At 45.1% G+C, this 19,282-nt stretch overlaps 2 protein-coding genes across 2 annotated transcripts in view; one reads left to right on the top strand and one right to left on the bottom strand.

Moving 5' to 3' along the window:
• GSR (glutathione-disulfide reductase) overlaps positions 1-19,282 on the top strand; it is a 59,041-nt gene that overhangs the window by 21,551 nt on the left and 18,208 nt on the right. The window contains exons 3-7 of the mRNA XM_026453977.2: positions 372-460; positions 3,615-3,684; positions 8,964-9,111; positions 11,747-11,801; positions 17,677-17,776. Of these exons, the coding sequence (XP_026309762.1) occupies positions 372-460; positions 3,615-3,684; positions 8,964-9,111; positions 11,747-11,801; positions 17,677-17,776 (462 nt within the window). The remainder of the gene's footprint in view (positions 1-371; positions 461-3,614; positions 3,685-8,963; positions 9,112-11,746; positions 11,802-17,676; positions 17,777-19,282) is intronic.
• Positions 514-942, bottom strand: LOC111534504 (40S ribosomal protein S26-like). The gene has a single exon (XM_023201094.3). The coding sequence runs from the start codon at positions 940-942 to the stop codon at positions 595-597; it is 348 nt and encodes a 115-aa protein (XP_023056862.1). The 3' UTR covers positions 514-594.

Here is a 19,282-nt window from a genome sequence, read left to right as displayed (position 1 = left end):
TGTGCCACCACGCCTGGCTAATTTTTTGTGTGTCTTTAGTTGAAACAGGGTTTCATCATGTTGGCCAGGCTGGTCTCGAACTCCTGACCTCGTGATCCGCCCACCTTGGCCTCCCAAAGTGCTAGGATTATAGCCGTGAGCTGCTGTGCCCAGCCCGAACTCTTGACCTCAAGTAATCCACCTGCCTCAGCCTCCCCAAAGTGCTGGGACTGCAGGTGTGAGCCACCGTGCCTAGCCAGGTTTGCTTTTAATTTAAAGGGCAGTATTGTATCTGCTGTTACCTAGTTACCATTCATTCATGATTTCTTTTTTCCCTCAGGACTCATTTACTGCTGTTTTTGATCCTTTTTTTTTTTTTTTTTTTTTTACAGGTAATGTGGAACACAGCTGTCCACTCCGAATTCATGCACGATCATGCCGATTATGGCTTTTCAAGTTGTGAGGGTAAATTCAATTGGCGGTAAGTGTCAACACTAAGAGGGTTCAGTTTCCAAGTCTAGATATTTTTCTTTCTTTTTTTTTTTTTTTAAGTACAATTTCCATTTTATTTTTCTCCAGAGAATAGTCTGTCTCAGTCTTTAAGGACTCAGCTCCTTACATGGGCTTTGGTGGGGGACGTGGGGCAGCACCCGCAGGTCTAAATCGGGGAGGGGGTGTTCGGTCCTTGCGGGCTTCACGAGATCGATTCCTGACTACTTTGCTGTGAATTGCATGACTCACACAGTAATGCAGCTTCACATACAGCTTGGGAAGCACATAGGCATCGAAGACGCTCGCTTCAGAAATGTCCCTGACTGCTGTGGCCTCCACTATGTTTCGAATGACGAATTTCTTAATGGCCTTGTCCTTGGGCACGCATCGGGCACAGTTAGTGAGGCAAATAGGCTGCACATGGCTATGGCCCTTTTTGGCACGACCGTTGCTCCTTCTTTTCTTTGTCATCTTGGATGTACGGACCGAAGACATAGTTTTCTTTCATAACTAAGTGAGCCGTAAACTTTTTTAGGGATGGAGGAGGAATTGTGGTAAATATTCACGGTATGAGATTTACAGTTTAGCCATTTTTAAGTATACAATTGAGTGCCATTAAGCACATTCACATAGGTGTACAGTCGTCACCACTATTACCACTTTCGGAACTTTCCTGCCATCCCAAACAGAAACTCTATTCCATTAAACAATAACCCCTCATTCTCTTCTCCCGCTGGCCCCTGGGAACCTCTATTCTGCTTTCTGTCTCTATGAATTTGCCAATTCTAGGAAACTCATATAAGTGGAATCATACAATATTTTTTCCTTTATGTCTAGTGTATTTTGTTTTCACGGTTTGTCCACGTTGTAGTATGTATCAGAACTTCATTACCTTTTTTTTTTTTTTTTTTTTTTTTTTTTGCTAAGACAGGGTCTTGCTCTGTTGCCCATGCTGGAATGCAATGGTGCAATCATAGCCCACTGCAATCTTGAGCTCCTGGGCTCAAGCTATCCTCCCACTTCAGCCTCCTGAGTAGCTGGAACTATAGGCATGTGCCACCATGCCTGCCTATTTTGTTTTTATTTTTATTTTTAGTAGAGATGAGGTCTCACTGTGTTGCCCAGGCTAGTCTTGAACTCCTGAGCTGAAGTGATCCTCCCACCTCAGCCTCCCAATTTGCTGGGATTTCAAGTGTGAGCCACTGTGCTCAGCCTTCATTCCTTTTTTTTTTTTTTTTTTTTGTATTTTTAGTAAAGACGGGGTTTCACCATGTTGATCAGGCTGGTCTCGAACTCGTGACCTTGTGAGCCGCCCGCCTCAGCCTCCCAAAGTGCTGGGATTATAGGCATGAGCCACCACACCCGGCCACTAATGTGTAGTTTTTATTTTTTATTTTTTATTTTTATTTTTTATTTTTTTATTATACTTTTAAGTTCTAGGGTACACGTGCATAGCGTGCAGGTTTGTTACATATGTATACTTGTGCCATGTTGGTGTGCTGCACCCATCAACTCGTCAGCACCCATCAATTCATCATTTATATCAGGTATAACTCCCAATGCAATCCCTCCCCCCTCCCCCCCCCATGATAGGCCCCAGTGTGTGATGTTCCCCTTCCCGAGTCCAAGTGATCTCATTGTTCAGTTCCCACCTACGAGTGAGAACATGCGGTGTTTGGTTTTCTGTTCTTGTGATAGTTTGCTAAGAATGATGGTTTCCAGCTGCATCCATGTCCCTACAAAGGACACAAACTCATCCTTTTTTATGGCTGCATAGTATTCCATGGTGTATATATGCCACATTTTCTTAATCCAGTCTGTCACTGATGGACATTTGGGTTGATTCCAAGTCTTTGCTATTGTGAATAGTGCCGCAATAAACATACGTGTGCATGTGTCTTTATAGCAACATGATTTATAATCCTTTGGGTATATACCCAGTAGTGGGATGGCTGGGTCATATGGTACATCTAGTTCTAGATCCTTGAGGAATTGCCATACTGTTTTCCATAATGGTTGAACTAGTTTACAATCCCACCAACAGTGTAAAAGTGTTCCTATTTCTCCACATCCTCTCCAGCACCTGTTGTTTCCTGACTTTTTAATGATTGCCATTCTAACTGGTGGGAGATGGTATCTCATTGTGGTTTTGATTTGTATTTCTCTGATGGCCAGTGATGATGAGCATTTTTTCATGTGTCTGTTGGCTGTATGCATGTCTTCTTTTGAGAAATGTCTGTTCATATCCTTTGCCCACTTTTTGATGGGGTTGTTGCCTTCATTCCTTTTAAAGGCAGATTAAGATTTCATCATATGGATAAAACCACATTTTGTTTATCCATTCATTTGTTAGTGAATTTTTGGGTTGTTTTTACCTTTTTTTTTTTTTTTTTTTTTTGAGATGGAGTCTCGCTCTGTCGCCCAGGCTGGAGTGCAGTGGCACAATCTCGGCTCACTGCAAGCTCCACCTTCTGGGTTCACGCCATTCTCCTGCCTCAGCCTCCTGAGTACCTGGGACTACAGGCGCCTGCCGCCATACCCGGCTAAGTTTTTGTATTTTTTTTTTTTAGTAGAGACGGGGTTTCACCGTGTTAGCCAGGATGATCTCGATCTCCTGACCTCGTGATCCACCCACCTCAGTCTCCCAAAGTGCTGAGATTACAGGCATGAGCCACTGTGCCCAGCCTGTTTTACCTTTTGGTTATTATGAACAATGCTGCTATGAACTGCTGGGTAATATGGTAGTTTTGTGTTTAACTATTTAAGGAACTGCGGTAAATCTTTTGAAGCCGTAACAGTTTTGAAGAAATTTAGCAAATTTATGTAACAGGTATTTATTAAGTACCCACCACGTCCTACGCACACTGTGTTCTAGGGACTGTGCCAAAGCATTTCTCCTTGTCTTCTGTGCAGAAAGATGATGCCAGCTGAGTGCGTTCTCCACTGAGTGACACAGAGGCTTTTAACACATGGGGCAGCAGAATGACACAGGGAAGGGATGACTGTCTTCGGAGACATTCACTCACTGCGGTTCCTGTTGACAGTCAGTGATTCTCTGCTCGGGTGTTCAGGGACAGATGCCTTAGTTACTAACTGGAAGGGGAAGATCCTGTTTCTGAGTACTGACTTGGGTTTCATTGCAGTGTTATTAAGGAAAAGCGGGATGCCTATGTGAGCCGCCTGAACACCATCTATCAAAACAATCTCACCAAGGTGTGTATACTGGGTTTTTAACTTTGAGAAAAAGCTGTTCCCTTCTTGAGTACTTAGCTAAGTCTTGCCAGACTGTAGCTCTATTTATTTATTTTTATTATTATTATATGTTTTGGAGTCGGAGTCTTGCTTTGTTGCCCAGGCTGGAGTGCAGTGGCATGATCTCGGCTCACTGCAACCTCTGCCTCCTGAGTTCAAGCAATTCTTCTGCCTCAGTCTCCTGAGTAGCTGGGTCTATAGGCTACACGGTGTGCCACTATGCCCAGTTAATTTTTGTATTTTTTAATAGAGACAGGGTTTCATCATGTTGGCCAGGCTGGTCTTGAACTCCTGACCTTAGGTGATCTGCCCACCTTGTCCTCTCAAAGTGCTGAGATTACAGGCGTGAGCCACCGCGGCTGGCCCTATTTTATTTTTAATGACCAAGTGTCTATCTGTCACCAGGCTGGATTACAGTGGTGCAATCATAGCTCACTGCAGCCTCCAAATCCTGGGCTCCTCCCGCCTCAGTCTCCTTAGTAGCTAGGACTATAGGCACGCACCACCACACCTGGCTAGTTTTTAAAATATTTTGTAGAGATTTCTTACTATGTTGCCTAGGCTGGTCTTTAAACTCCTGCCTTAGCCTCCCAAAGTGTTGGGATTATAGGCATGAGCCACTGTGCCTGGCCTCTTACTTTTTCTCTTATTGAAATTGACCTGTCAGAGCAGAAGCCTCTGACCCAGCTGGCCAGTCTCTTCTGCAGAGAGAGGGTGGCGTGTGCCAGAGCTGGTAGACCAGGCCTCACCTAATGGCTGCACCTTGAGTAGATCTGGCCTGGCACTTAGATTCAGAAGAGAGACTTTGTGCACCAGTGTGGCAGTTTATTAATTAAAAAGAGGAGTGCCATCTAGCTGAAAACCTGCCATTGTGTGTTTGTTTGTTTGTTTGTTTGTTTGTTTTTTGAGAGAGTTTCTCTAGTCACCCAGGCTGGAATGCAAGAGCACAATCTCAGCTCAGTGCAACCTCTGCCTCCCGCCAGGTTCAAGCAATTCTCCTGCCTCAGCCTCCCAAGTAGCTGGGATTACAGGCATGCACCACCACGCCTAGCTAATTTTTGTATTTTTAGTAGAAACAGGATTTCATCATGTTGGCCAGGAGTCTCGAACTCCTGATCTCAAGTGATCTGCCCACCTCGGCCTCCCAAAGTGCTGAGGTTACAGGCATGAGCTACTGTGCCCGGCCAAACCTGCCATTGTTTATTTGCCTAGAATAAGACCTCAAGAGACCAAATTAGGATTCAGAAGATTGTTTTTTTGAATGACATCTGATCAAGAAAACTGGACAGAGGTGTGTTTGCCTCTAGCAACTGTATGTCATCCTTCACTATCCTGATGGTTTCCCCCCTAGTGCTGGGATGTGACACCTTTCCCACCGGGACCATGTGGGTGACATTCACAACCTGTGCATCACTTAACTCTCCTTTTTCTTGACAGTATCTTTCCACCACCCTTCATTTGTCTTTGTGGTCTCACTTTGCTGTTTCTAAGATTTCTTAGGTTTTGTTTGTTTGTTTGTTTGTGAAACAGAATCTTGCTCTCTCCCCCAGGCTGGAATGCAGTTGTGTGATTTCAGCTCACTGCGACCTCTGCCTCCCAGGTTCAAGCAATTCTTCTGCCTCAGCCTCCCGAGTAGCTGGGACTACAGGCGCATGCCCCCACACCTGCCTAATTTTTTTTGTATTTTTAGTGGAGATAGGGTTTCACCATGTTGGCCAGCTGGTCTCGAACTCCTAACCTTGAGTGATCCGCCTGCATCAGCCTCCCAAAGTGCTGGGATGACAGGGGTGAGCAACCAGCCTTGGCCCTCTTAGGTTATATTTAGATCAGAAACTTTTTTTTTTTTTTGAGATAGAGTTTTGCTCTGTTGCCCAGGCTGGAGTGCAGTGGCATGATCTCAGCTCATTACAGCCTGGACCTCCCAGGCTCAAGTGATCCTCCTGCCTTGGCCTTCTGACATGCTGGGATTATAGGCATCAGCCACTACACCTGGCTTACATCAGTAGATTCTTGATGATAATTGGGCCACTGTGATCTCAGTAGCAGCATATTTATAAACCAATTTTTAGGACAAGCTACTTCATAGGTAGCTAACTGTATGCAGTATATTCTTATTCATTGGGTTTATTTTTTGGAGGGTGATCTTTTCCAACCTTGATCCGCAATCCGGGGGAAAAATATTTAGAGGCCTGCCGTCCTTATGCACAGGAGAGTTTAAGACTGAGTATAGAGTAACACTGGCAGTACTAAAACACACCAAGTTTTTTATTTTTTATTTATTTACTTACTTTTTATTTATTTTTATTTTTTGAGACGGAGTCTCACTCTGTCGCCCAGGCTGGAATGCAGTGGCCAGATCTCGGCTCACTGCAAGCTCTGCCTCCCGGGTTTATGCCATTCTCCTGCCTCAGCCTCCCGAGTAGCTGAGACTACAGGCGCCCGCCACCTCGCCCAGGTAGTTTTTTTTAATATTTTTTAGTAGAGACGGGGTTTCACCATGTTAGCCAGGATGGTCTCGATCTCTTGACCTCATGATCCGCCCGTCTCGGCCTCCCAAAGTGCTGGGATTACAGGCTTGAGCCAATGCGCCGGGCCCCAAATTTTTTATTTTAATTATTTTTTTGAAGTCAGTATCTCACTCTCTTGCCCAGACTGTAGGGCACTGGCATGATGACAGCTTACTGTAGCCTTAACCTCCCAGGCTCAAGCAATCCTCCCACCTCAGCCCCCTGAGTAGCTTGGACTATAAGCACTGTCCCACCACACCCTACTACTTTTAAAACATTTCTGTAGAGGCTGGGCGCGGTGGCTCAAGCCTGTAATCACAGCACTTTGGGAGGCTGAGGCGAGCGGATCACGAGGTCAGGAGATCGAGACCATTCTGGCTAACACGGTGAAACCCCGTTTCTACCAAAAATACAAAAATTAGCTGGGTGTGGCGGCCTGTAGTCCCAGCTACTCGGAAGGCTGAGGAAGGAGAATGGCGTGAACCCTGGAGGCGGAGCTTGCAGTGAGCTGAGATCCGGCCACTGCACTCCAGCCTGGGCGACAGAGCGAGACTCCATCACCAAAAAGAAATTTTTTTTTTTTTTTTTGGAGAGATGAGATCTTGCTGTGTTGCCCACACTGATCTTGAACTCCTGGTCTCAAGCAACCCTTCTGCCTTGTCCTCCCAAAGTATGGAGATTATAGGCATAAACTACTGCATCTGACCTTTTTTTTTTTTTTTTTTAATGGAGCTAGCTGAAATACTTTTGCAAAAGAGGTAGGAAAATTATTCAGGAACCAGCATTTTGTAATACTTAGAAATCTTGGTGTGTGCTATAGCTTATGGTGATCTTATGGGGAAGGAATTACTTATAGTTGACCCAGAAATTCTATATTGCAAAGGAAACTTTCTATCTAATGTCCTAGAAAATGAAAGTAAAAATCTCACTGCTTCCTCCTCTGAACTAGTGTCTGTTTTATTGCCATGTGGGCCACACTTCTTTTTGTCTAGCATTGCAGAGGACGTCATTACGACCTGAGGGAATGGTGTTCTGGAGGCCTGTGGGTTTTGTCTTTGACCTTGATTCAGCTTGATTAAGCCTGGCACCTGCAGGAACAGACCTGGAGGGTGCAGGGAAAGGAGAAGATAATTCAATTCAGAATCAAGCATGTTCCAAAATGTTAAAGCATTCCACTTTGTAATCATGCTTACATGGTTCCATTATTCTTATAAGTTGACCACATTTGCATGCCCCTGCATGTATCGTGGCTGGCAGAAGCATGCCAGCACCCCCAAGTGAAGGCCTTGGTGCAGAGGATTCCAGTAAGAGCACATCCAAAAGTAAGAGTCTGAGTTCTCCCCGTCTCCAGCATAGAACTTCCGTGTCATGTACTTTTGTGGTATTTTTCCCATTTTACAAAAGCACAAGCATTGCGTTTCCCTCCCTTGGCCAGAGTATTCCTGTCTTGGTCTTGCCTCTGCTCATTTCAGCTTTATCCTGTTGTCTTTCTCAGCCTTCTGTCTCTCCTCCAGACACACCAGTCTTTTTGAGAGAGAGTCTTGGCTCTGTCGCCCAGGCTGGAGTGCAGTGGCGCAATCTCGGCTCACTGCAACCTCTGCCTCCCAGGTTCGAGGGATTCTTGTGCCTCAGCCTCCTGAGCAGTTGGAATTACAGGTCCTCGCCACCACTCCTGGCTAATTTTTATATTTTTAGTAGAGACAGGGTTTCTCCTTGTTGGTCAGGCTGGTCTTGAACTCCCGACCTCAGGTGATCCGCCTGCCTCGGCCTCCCAAAGTGCTGGAATTACAGGTGTGAGCCACCACGCCCAGCCCAGACACACCATTCTGTAATGTGTTCACATTGCATATAAGGACCTTTCACCTTCAATTCTTGGGGGCAAAGATGTCATCTTTCTTACGGGGGTGCCTCGTATATACTTTTTTGTCTCTGGGTTTCGGCCCAAGGTAGCACTTGTATTTCTTCTTCTTTCTTCTTTCTCCTCCTCCTCCTCCCCCCACTCCTTCTCCTCCTCCACCCTTCACTTCCTCCCTCCTCCTCCCCCTCCTCTTCCCCTCTCCTCCTCCTCCCTCCTCAATCTCCACTTCTCCTCCTCCTCCTCCTCCTCCTTTTCTTCCTCTTTTCCTCCTCCTTCTTTCTCCTAATTTCTTTCTTCTAACTTCTTTCTTCTTTCTTCCTCCTCCTCCCCCTTCTCCTCCTCCTCCTCTTCCCTCCTTCCTCCTCCTCCTCCTCCTCCTCTTCACTTTGTCATCCAGGCTGGAATGCAGCGGCGCCATCTCAGCTCACTGCAGCCTCAAGCTCCCAGATGCAAGCAATCCTCCTGCCTCAGCCCCTCAAAGAGCTGGGACTACAGGTGTGCAGCACCATGCCTGGCTAGTTTTTGTATTTTTAGTAGAGACTGGGTTTTGACATGTTTCTCAGGCTGGTCTCAAATTCCTCAGCTCAAGCTATCCACCCACCTCTGCCTCCCAGAGTGCTAGGACTACAGGTGTAAGCCACTGTGCCCAGCCTATTTCATCTTACTGTATACTTCCAGCATCTAATGGCAACCCCCTTCCTAAGTATAGGTTGCCAGTTAGGAGTTCTACAGAAACTTGAACAATGGAGAATTGTGTTGGCATCAGCAAACCAAGAATCAAAATGTTCAGTAGATAAATGAAAGTGCTGATAAGTTGCAGCAAGTGTCTTTGTTTTTATTCTAAGAACAGGCTAGTGTCATGGTTCCTTCTCTAGTCCCATATAGAAATCATCCATGGCCATGCAGCATTCACGAGTGATCCCAAGCCCACGATAGAGGTCAGTGGGAAAAAGTACACCGCCCCTCACATCCTGATCGCCACAGGTGGTGTGCCCTCCGTCCCTCATGAGAGCCAGATCCCAGGTGAGTCATACAGCAGGTACTCATTAACAGCAGTCAGGAGTTTACCGTTGCTTTCAACCTGACAAGCCATTCCAGGGGATCTGTCTAAACCAGTTCTCTCTTTGGAGCCAGGCCATGGGAGAAGGTCTCTGCAGAACCTAACTCCAGTTGGCCTAGTGGTAGCTTATGATGCAGTCACCCAGGCTGGAGTGCAGTGGCACGATCTTGGCTCACTGCTACCTCCACCTCCTGGGTTCAAGCGATTCTCCTGCCTCAGCCTCCCGAGTAGCTGGGACTATAGGCACGCCACCACCACACCTGGCTAATTTTGGTATTTTTAGTAGAGACGGGGTTTCATCATGTTGGCCAGGCTGGTCTTGAACTGCTGACCTCAGATGATCTGTCCACCGTGGCCTCCCAAAGTTCTGGGATTGGCCGTGCCTGGCCAAGAGATTTCATTTGGCCCCAGGCTCAGACATATTGTAGGTAACAGAGGGAGAGAAATCAATGAAAGCCTCATTCTTTCCTTCTCAGCTTAGCATACATTGTTTCCAGCCTCAGTTTGTCAGGTGGGTTGTTATTTATAAGACACGTGATAATTTATTGTTTTGTTCCAGAGAGAGAAATCTTCTAAGGATGTAGCTTAAGTAGCTAAGTAAGATTTTATATGCATATTTTCTCTTTTAAGTAGGGAATTATAGAAGATTAAAGCTGTAAGGAATCTCAGAGATGGTCATAACTGCTTTTGCATTTTATTATTTATTTATTTATTTATTTTGAGACGGAGTCTGGCTTTGTCACCAAGGCTGGAGTGCAGTGGTACAATCTAGGCTCACTACAACCTCCACCTCCCAGGTTCGCACCATTCTCCTGCCTCAGCCTCCCGAGTAGCTGGGATTACAGGTATCTGCCACCACGCCCAGCTAATTTATGTATTTTAGTAGAGACAGAGTTTCACCATGTTGGTCATGTGGGTCTTAAACTCCTGACCTCAAGTGATCCGCCCACCTCAGCCTCCCAGAGTGCTGGGATTACAGGCGTGAGCCACTGTGCCCAGCCTATTATTTTATTTTATATTACTTTATTTTTTTGAGACAGGGTCTTGCTCTGTTGTCCAGGCTGGAGTGCAGTGGTGCAATCACAGCTCACTAAGGCCTTGACCAGGAGATTTAGATGAGAGATTGCTCAAGTGATCTCTTTCTTTCTTCCCAGCTAGATTGTAAGGACTTTGTGGATAGTGAATATAGTTTATACATCTTTTGAATTCTCCATGGATTGGCTTCATAAGATCCATTATCAGCGTGAAATTTTTTTTTTTTTTTTGAGACAGTCTAGCTCTGCCACCCAGGCTGGAGTTTAGTGGCGCAATCTCCACTCATCTGGAACCTCTGCCTCCTGGGTTTAAGTGATTCTCTTGCCTCAGCCTCAGTAGCTGGTATTACAGGCATGTGTCATCATGTCCAGCTAATTTTTTTTGTATTTTTAGTAGAGGTGGGGTTTTGCCACATTGTCCAGGCTGATCTCAAACTCCTGACCTGAAGTGATCCGCCCACCTCGGCCTCCCAAAATGCTGGGATTACAGGTGTGAGCCAGTGCACCCAGCCTAATATATTTAATAACTGATGAGAAATGAGGGTAGGGGGCCTACTGAGAGAATGAATCAGCAGTTGACAGCTGAAGGCTTTGTCTGCATTATTGGAGGCAGGTGGTAACTGAAGTAGTAAACTGGAGAGAGATGCAGGTTGGAAAATAAAATTAAGGTTCAGTTCTAAATAGACTAAGTTTGAAGCCAATGTAAAATTGTGTGGCGAGATAATTAGAAACATGGAACTGCAACCTGGGAAGAAAGTCAAACCTGGAATAATGCATTTGGAAGTCCTGCAAGATAGGACCTGCTATCCTATATCCAAAGGTTTCAATCTCCTTTTCACTACATTTTATTTCACTATATGGGTTGTACCTCTTGTAATTCAATGTATATACCATGTAGGTTGAAACCTTTGAAAGAATAAGCAGAGAAGAAAGGGCCACATCTTTTTTTTTTTTTTTTTTTTTTTTTTTTTAATGAGACGAAATCTTGCTGTTTCCAGGCTGGAGTGCAGTGGCACCATCTCGGCTCACTGCAACCTCTGCCTCCCAGGTTCAAGTGATTCTCCTGTCTCAGCCTCCCGAGTAGCTGGGACTACAGGTGTGTGCCACCACGCCCAGCTCATTTTTAATTTTTGTATTTTTAGTAGAGACGGGGTCTCACCACGTTGGCCAGGCCACATAGATTTTGAACTACATAGAAATGTGTCTTTTCAGGCAGGAACGGTGGCTCACGCCTGTAATGAGCTAAGCCCCAGGGTTCCTCCTACCCTTGGGGTGGGAGGGTGAACAGATCCAGCAGAGTCTGTTCATGACTGCTGAGATCTTCATTCTTCAGAGAAATGTAAAAGTTATTTAGCCATCATGGCTTCTGTTTCTAGAGAGAAAATAAAAATGTTGACTTAGGGAGGATTTGGTTGGCAGCTTTCCAAGCAGAGGCTTTAACAAAACTTGTCAAAACGGAGACTATGTTGGCTGTGAAAGTGTTTGGTTTTTGCATAAAATGTTGTGATTATTTTGCAAGAGAAAGAGCAGTCTTGTGTGATCTATGTTGCCTTCTTCTACATAGGTGCCAGCTTAGGAATAACCAGCGATGGATTTTTTCAACTGGAAGAATTGCCTAGGTAAGCCGACCTGACCTGACTTCAGTGACTCATTCTTCCTTAGTGTCTCCTGGTGGCTTTTCTTTGTCCTCTCCTCCCAAGCATTTAATGTAGGCCTTTCCTGAATTCCATCCTCTTGCCATGACCTTGTATATCTCATTCCTAGAACTCCTCAGTAGATCCCTCAAATCTTTCATGCTTTCAATCAGAGGCCAAAGTCAAATGTAGAGTAATTTGAAGACTGCATAACAGAGTCCTAAAACTGTCTTCTTTCTTCAACTTGATACAGCATCAATTAAGAATATGTCTAAAGGAGCTTGTATTTTAGAATAGAATAGCTGGTTTTGGCCAGATGTGGTGGCTCACGGCTGTAATTCCAGCACTTTGGGAAGCTGAAGCGAGCAGGTCATCTGAGGTCAGGAGCTTGAGACCAGCCTGGACAACATGGTGAAACCCCATCTCTACTAAAACTGAAAATTAGCTGGGCGTGGTGGTGCGGGCCTGTAGTCTCAGCTACTCGAGAAGCTGAGGCAGGAGAATCACTTGAATTCTCAAAGCGGAGGTTGCAGTGAGACAAGATCACACCAAGAAAGAAAGAGAGAAAGAGAGAGTGTGCCACCACACCCAGCTAATTTTGTATTTTTGGTAGAGATGGGGTTTCTCCATGTTGGTCAGGCTGGTCTCGAACTCCTGACTTCAGGTGATCTGCCCGCCTCAGCCTCCCAAAGTGCTGAAATTATAGGTGTGAGCCACCACGCCCAGCCAGATTTTCTTTTCATGAAAAAACATTTTTTTTTTTTTAGAGACAGGGTCTTCTTCCGTTGCCCAGGCAGGAGTGCAGTGGTGCCATCATGGCTTGCGGTAGCCTTGAGCTTTTGGGCTCAAGCAGTCCTTTCACCTCAGCCTCCTGAGTAGCTGGGACTCCAAACATGCACCACCATACCCGGTTAACTTTTTAATTTGAATTTTTGTAGAGGTGGGGTCTCGTTCTGTTGTCCAGGCTGGTCTAGAATTCCTGGCCTCAAGCAATGCTCCCACCTTGGCCTCCCAAAGCAGTACAAATACAAGCATGGGCCACTGTGCTGAATGGATTCAGATTCATAGAGAGGGGAAAAAGATCATGAGAAAGTTTGTTTCTCTGATTTGAAATTGCTGCACATTGCAGACTTTCTAGTTTAGAGGGATCCTTCTGTCACTTGTGAGAAGAGGTGATGCCTGGAAACAGGTGGAGGGACCCAACGTGTTGGTGCAGGGTCTGGCCTTCATTCATCTTCTGAGTGGCACTCACTGTGGAGTTTGCATTGCTCAACTCTTCTGCTCCCTCAGGGGCTGTGCTAATCCAGTTTGCGGTCCTAATCCTATGCTTTCAGAAAGTCTTTTAGGGAGAGTGACTAATAGTCCATGAGCCTGTCTTCACTTTGAATCACCCAGAGTCATGGACAGTTCAGACAGCACGAGGCAGTTCAGAAAGGACCAGGGAGCCGCTTTGCAGTTCCATAGGGTGGTGAAAAAGGCCCTTGAAGATACTCAGATCAGGGAGGCTTCTGACTTGGAGGAGTTCTAAGAAAAGCATACAATCTTTTTCAGTTTGCTATCAGGTCGTAGAAATGTGTTAGAGAACAGCCTTCCTTCCCTGTGATCCACCCTGCATTGTTTGATTTTTAGGGTTGAATAACATGACATATGTGAGGATGTAGTGAGACATGCAGTCATGACTCATTATGTTTGGATAATGTAATTTCATTCCGGACTCACCCTCAAAGAAGTTTCATTATAAATAGTTGTTCATTAGCGATTTTAAATATTTACATTTATGCATGTCATCAACAAAGAAACACAAGAAAATGAATTTACAATGGATATGTGATTTTTCAAGTCTACTTTATCTTTGTTACGGTGTTGGTGAATAAGTAAATAATTGGGCAAGTAAGTAAATAATGTAGGGAAGATAGCATGATTTAGTTTTTGCGCTGAGGGGTTTCTGGTTGGATGGAGCATGAACACCGTGGAATACTGTGGCATGAGTAGTCCTGGGGCCGTATTGAGGTAAAGAGAAATCTTTTAGGGATTCAGCCGCCTGAAAGATCAGTTCCAGAAGCCAGGCGCAGTGGCTTATGCCTGTATTCCCAGCACTTTGGGAGGCCTGAGGCGAGTGAATTGCTTGAGCCCAGGAGTTTGAAACCAGCCTGGGCAACACAGCACAACCTGATCTCTGCAAAAAAAAAAATACAAAAATTAGCTGGGCGTGGTGGCATGTGCTGGTAGTCTCAGCTGCTTGGGAGGCTCAGGCTGGAGGATCACTTGAGCCCAGGAGTTTGAGACCAGCCTGGGCAACACAGGGAGATACTGTCTCTACACAGAACTTTTTTAAGGCAGAGTTTCACTGTTGTTGTCCAGGCTGGAGTGCAATGGCATGATCTCGGGCCCATTGCAACCTCCACCTCCCAGGTTCAAGTGATTCTCCTGCCTTAGCCTCCCTAGCAGCTGAGATTACAGGTGTGTGCCACCAGGCCCAGCTAATTTTGTAGTTTTAGTAGAGACGGGGTTTTACCATGTTGGTCATGCTGGTCTCAGACTCCTGACCTCAGGTGATCCACCCACCTTGGCCTCCCAAAGTACTGGGATTACAGGCGTGAGCCACTGTGCCCAGCCTCTACACACAAATTTTAAAATTAAAGAAGAAATTCCACACCCAGGTACAGTGGCTCATGGCTGTAATCCCAGCACTTTGGGAGGGTGAGACAGGCAGATCACTTAAGGTCAGGAGTTTGAGACCAGCCTGGTCAACATGGTGAAACCCTGTCTCTACTAAAATACAAAAATTAGCCAGCCACGGTGATGTGCGCCTGTAATCCTAACTACTCAGGAGGTTAAGGTAGAAGAGTCACTTGAATCTGGGAGGCGGAGGTTGATGTGAACTGAGATCACGCTACTGCACACCAGCCTGGGCAATGCAGCGAGACTCTGTCTCAAAAAAAAAAAAAAAAGGGCCGAGCACAGTGACTCGCAGTGGCTTACGCCTGTAATCCCAATACTTCAGGAGGCCGAGGCAGGTGGATCACCTGAGATCAGGAATTCGAGACCAGCCTGACCAACATGGAGAAACCCCATCTCTACTAAAAATACAAAATTAGCCAGGCATGGTTGACGCATGCCTGTAATCCCAGCTACTCAGGAGGCTGAGGCAGAAGAGTCGCTTGAACCCGGGATGTGGAGGTTGCAGTGAGTGGAGATTGCACCATTGCACTCCATCCTGGGCAACAAGAGCGAAACTCTGTCTAAAAAAAAAAACAAAATTCCTCAAGGATGGGGGCCATTGTTCATCCAGTGTAGTGCAAAGCTTAGCTCAAAGTAGAATGTACATAATAAATGTTTGGGGAAGAAAGAGAAGACAGAGGAAATAAGGAGGGAAAATTCAGAGAAAGGAAAAGAGGTCAACACATTGTTAGGAAGGAGGGAGTGGAGATAGAGAAAGAGCGATTTCACAGGTTTTGAACCACATAGAAATTTGTCTTTTTAGGCCGGGCGCAGTGCCTCATGCCTGTAATCCCAACACTTTGGGATGCCGAGGTGGGTGGATCACTTGAGGCCAGGAATTTGAGACCAGCCTGGCCAACATGAAAAAAATCTCATCTTTACTAAAAATGCAACAATTAGCTGAACATACTGGTGAACACCTGTAGTCCCAGCTACTTGGGAGACTGAGGCAGGAGAATCACTTGAACCCCAGAGGTGGAGGTTGTAGTGAGCCAATATCATGCCACTGCACTCCAGCCTGGGTGACAGAGCGACACTCTTAAAAAAAAAAAAAAAAAAGGAGAAAATTGGTCTTTTCTTATTGTGCATTGCGGGATGAGAGAGTCATCACTTCTAACCTGTAGCCATTTGGGTTCTTACTTTATAATCCATCCTGACCTTAAGCCCTCAAGCCCTCAGAACTCCGAATACTTTGCCTATGGGAGGTGTTAAAGTAACGGTTTCCTTCGTCTCTGATTAGCACTGTAGCAATGGTAGAGGTCGGTGTTTGAAACTTTAGAAGACTCCAGCCCCTGATGGGACAGCTCCAGCCGAAGGTACTTATAGCCTGGGCTGTAGTATGGAAGTCAACATTATTGCTCTAGGGCAGGACCAGAGCTTCTCCACCAGCAATTCAGACCTTCATTCAAGCATTTATCTAGTGCTTAAGATTATTTTATATATTTTTATTTTTTATATTATTTTTTGTTTTTAAAATTGTTTTAAATCTTTAAAAAATAAGACGGGGGTCTTACTCGGTTGACCAGGTTGGTTTTGAACTCTTAGCTTCAAGCAGTCCTCCCACCTGGGCTTCCCAAAGTGCTGGGATTATAGTTGTGAGCCACCACACCTGGCCAAGATTCTTTTTTTAGACCAAAATTTATTCAGGCAGTTTAGCTTGACTACAGTTTTGTCCTACAGATTACAACTGGCTTGTGTAAATTGGCCTTTGATCATATTGCAATGATTGATAGAACTAAATAGCAAACAAGGAGGTACACTGAATAGAGGAGAATTATGGTGGTGAGATCTGTGACCCTGATTTTAGTTTTAGGTGTGAGGATCTTTGCATAAGGAATCATTCCTTATTTCCAAAGGTTTTGTGTCCTCTCTGAGGAAATGAAGCTAAAGAGCTTTAAAAACAATGAAAAATATATTTCCCTTCTTCTGTGAGGGAATATTAGGGATTTTTCTTTTCTTTTGAGATAGGGTCTTTTGCTCTGTCACCCACGCTAGACTGCAGTGGTGCAGTCATAGCTCACTGCAGCCTCCATCTCCCAGACACAAGTTATCCTCCTGCCTCAACCTCCCAAGTAACTGAGACCACAGACACATACTTTCATACTTGGCTAATTTTTATTTTTACTTTTAGGGTTTTTTTTTTTTTTTTTTTTTTGAGACAGAGCCTTGCTCTGTTGCCCAGGCTGGAGTTCATTGGTGCAATCTTGGCTTACTACATCCTCTGTCTCCCGAGGGCAGGTGATTATCCTGCCTCAGCCTCCCAAGCAGCTGGGATTACAGGTGCGCGCCACTGTGCCTGGCTAACGTTTTGTATTTTTAGTAGAGACAGGGTTTCACCATGTTGGCCAGGCTGGTCTCGGACTCCTGACCCAGGTGATCCACCCATCTCAGCCTCCCAACGTGCTAGGATTATAGGCATGAGCCACCGTGCCTGGCCTTACTTTTACGTTTTTGTAGAGATGGGGTCTCACTATGTTGGGCAGGCCCAAAGGGATATTTTCTACTTAAAGTTGTGGTGGTATCCAGGATTGGATCTTGGAACAGAAAAAAAGAGATTAATAGAAAAACTGGACTGGGCAAGGTGGTTTACACCTATAATGCCGACACTTTGGGAGGCCAAGGCCAGAGCATTGTTTGAGCCCAGGAGCTGAGACTAGCCTGGGCAACATGGTGAGACTCTGTCTCTATTAAAAAAAAAAAAAAAAAATATATATATATATATATATATATATATATAAATTAGCTGGGTGTGGCAATGTGTGGCAATGCATATCTGTAGTCCCAGCTACTCGAGAGGCTGAGGCTGGAGGGTCGCTTGAGTCCTGGAGGTTGAGGCTGCAGTGAGCCGTGTTCACACCACTACACTCCAGCCTGGATGACAGAGTGAGACCCTGTCTCAAAAAAACAGGGAAAAAGTGGTGAAAATCTGCAGTCTAGGGTTTAGTCATTAGTAATATACCAATGTCAATTTCTTATTTTGACAAAGGTACCCTAGTTAAGTAAAATGTTAACTTTAGGGAAAACTGATCAAGGGGTATAATGAGGGAAATCTCTGCACTATCTCTGCAACTTTTCTGTAAATGTAAAATTATTCCGAAATTAGTTTATTAAAAGTACTAACCCTGTGCTCGCATCTCAGCCGCAGCGTCATTGTTGGTGCAGGTTATATTGCTGTGGAGATAGCAGGGATCCTCTCAGCCCTGGGTTCTAAGACATCACTCATGATACGGCATGATAAGGTAAATTCCACCTTTTCCTTTTCCCTTTTCTTGATGTTAATTTAAAAAATGAAGAATTTTTTCTTATGTTGTCATTAAATACTAGGGTGCAAAACAGGTGGGGGTCAGTTGGTTGGTTTCACATGGTGCTGTATCCAAGTTACCTGAATTTGGCCAATATCCCTCCCAGTTGTTGGTTGATGATGATAATTTTGAGTTGGTCAAATTGGCTGGTAATTTCATCACTAAATGGTAGATAGTCATGAGATGCCCTCATAGGGAGACATGGGGGCCTAAAGATAACTATTAGCTAAATTAAAGAGACTGTTAGGTTAATTTTTTAAAAAATTAATTAGATTCTCACTCTGTTGCCCAGGCTGGAGTACAGTGACACCATCTCGGCTCACTGCAACCTCTGCCTCCTGGGCTCAAGTGATTCTCATACCTCGGCCTCCCGAGTAGCTGAGATTACAGGTGTCCACCACCATGCCTGGCTAATTTTTGTATTTTTGGTAGAGACAGAGTTTCACCGTGTTCACCAGGATGGTCTCAATTTCCTGACCTCGCGATCTGCTCACCTCAGCCTCCCAAAGTGCTGGGATTACAGGCATGAGCCACCGAGCCCTGCCAGGTTAATTTATTAATTTCTGGAAATCAATTTTGTATGATCAAGTAATGTTAGATTGGTTGCCACTCATTCCAAACAATTTACTAAATTCTTTGCATTAAAGCAGGGGTGTCCAATCTTTTGGCTTCCCTGAGCCACACTGGAAGAAGTAGAATTGTCTTGGGCTACATATAAAATATACTGACACAAACAATGGCTGATGAGCTAATAATAAAATAAATTGCAAGCTGGGCACAGTGGCTCATGCCTTTAATTTCCAGCACTTTGGGAGGCCGAGGCAGGCGGATCACTTGAGGTCAGTAGTTGGAGACCAGCCTGGCCAACGTGGTGAAACCCCATCTCTACTAAAAATCCAAAAATTATCCAGGCATGGTGGCAGGTAACTATAATGAGTGAGCCGAGATCGCACCACTGCATTCCACCCTGGGCAACAGAGCAAGACTGTGTCTCAAAAAAAAAAAACCTGCAAAAAAAATCTCATAGCAGTTTAAGAAGTGTACAGATTTGTGTTGGGCCATATTCAGAGTCATCTTGGTCTGCACTCTGTCCTGCAGGCTGCTGCAGATTGAATGAGCTTACATTAAAGGCAATCTTGTAGATCATACACTTGAACTTCTTTTTTTTTTTTTTTTAGAGACAGAGTCTTGCTCTGTCACCCAGTCTGCAGTACAGTGGCGTGATCATAGCTCACTGTAGCCTTATAAGCTCATAGGATTTTCCTGCCTCAGCCTTCCAAGAAGCTGAGGCTACAGGTGTGGGCCAACATGCCCTGACTAATTTTTTTTGAGACAGGGTCTCACTGTGTTGCCCAGGCTGGAGTGCAGTGGCGCATCATGGCTCATTGCAGCCTCAGCCTTCTGGGCTCAAGTGATCTTCCCACCCCAGCCTCCCAAATAGCT

This window comes from Piliocolobus tephrosceles, chromosome 7 (genome assembly GCF_002776525.5).
Source record: "Piliocolobus tephrosceles isolate RC106 chromosome 7, ASM277652v3, whole genome shotgun sequence".
Classification (NCBI taxonomy): domain Eukaryota; kingdom Metazoa; phylum Chordata; class Mammalia; order Primates; family Cercopithecidae; genus Piliocolobus; species Piliocolobus tephrosceles.
Note: the sequence above shows the minus strand (reverse complement) of the source record. Positions and strands in the feature narration are given on the sequence as shown.

Excerpts from the sequence above, each read along its gene's own strand:
- LOC111534504 (XM_023201094.3), bottom strand. The coding sequence starts at position 942 with ATGACAAAGAAAAGAAGGAGCAACGGTCGTGCCAAAAAGGGCCATAGC.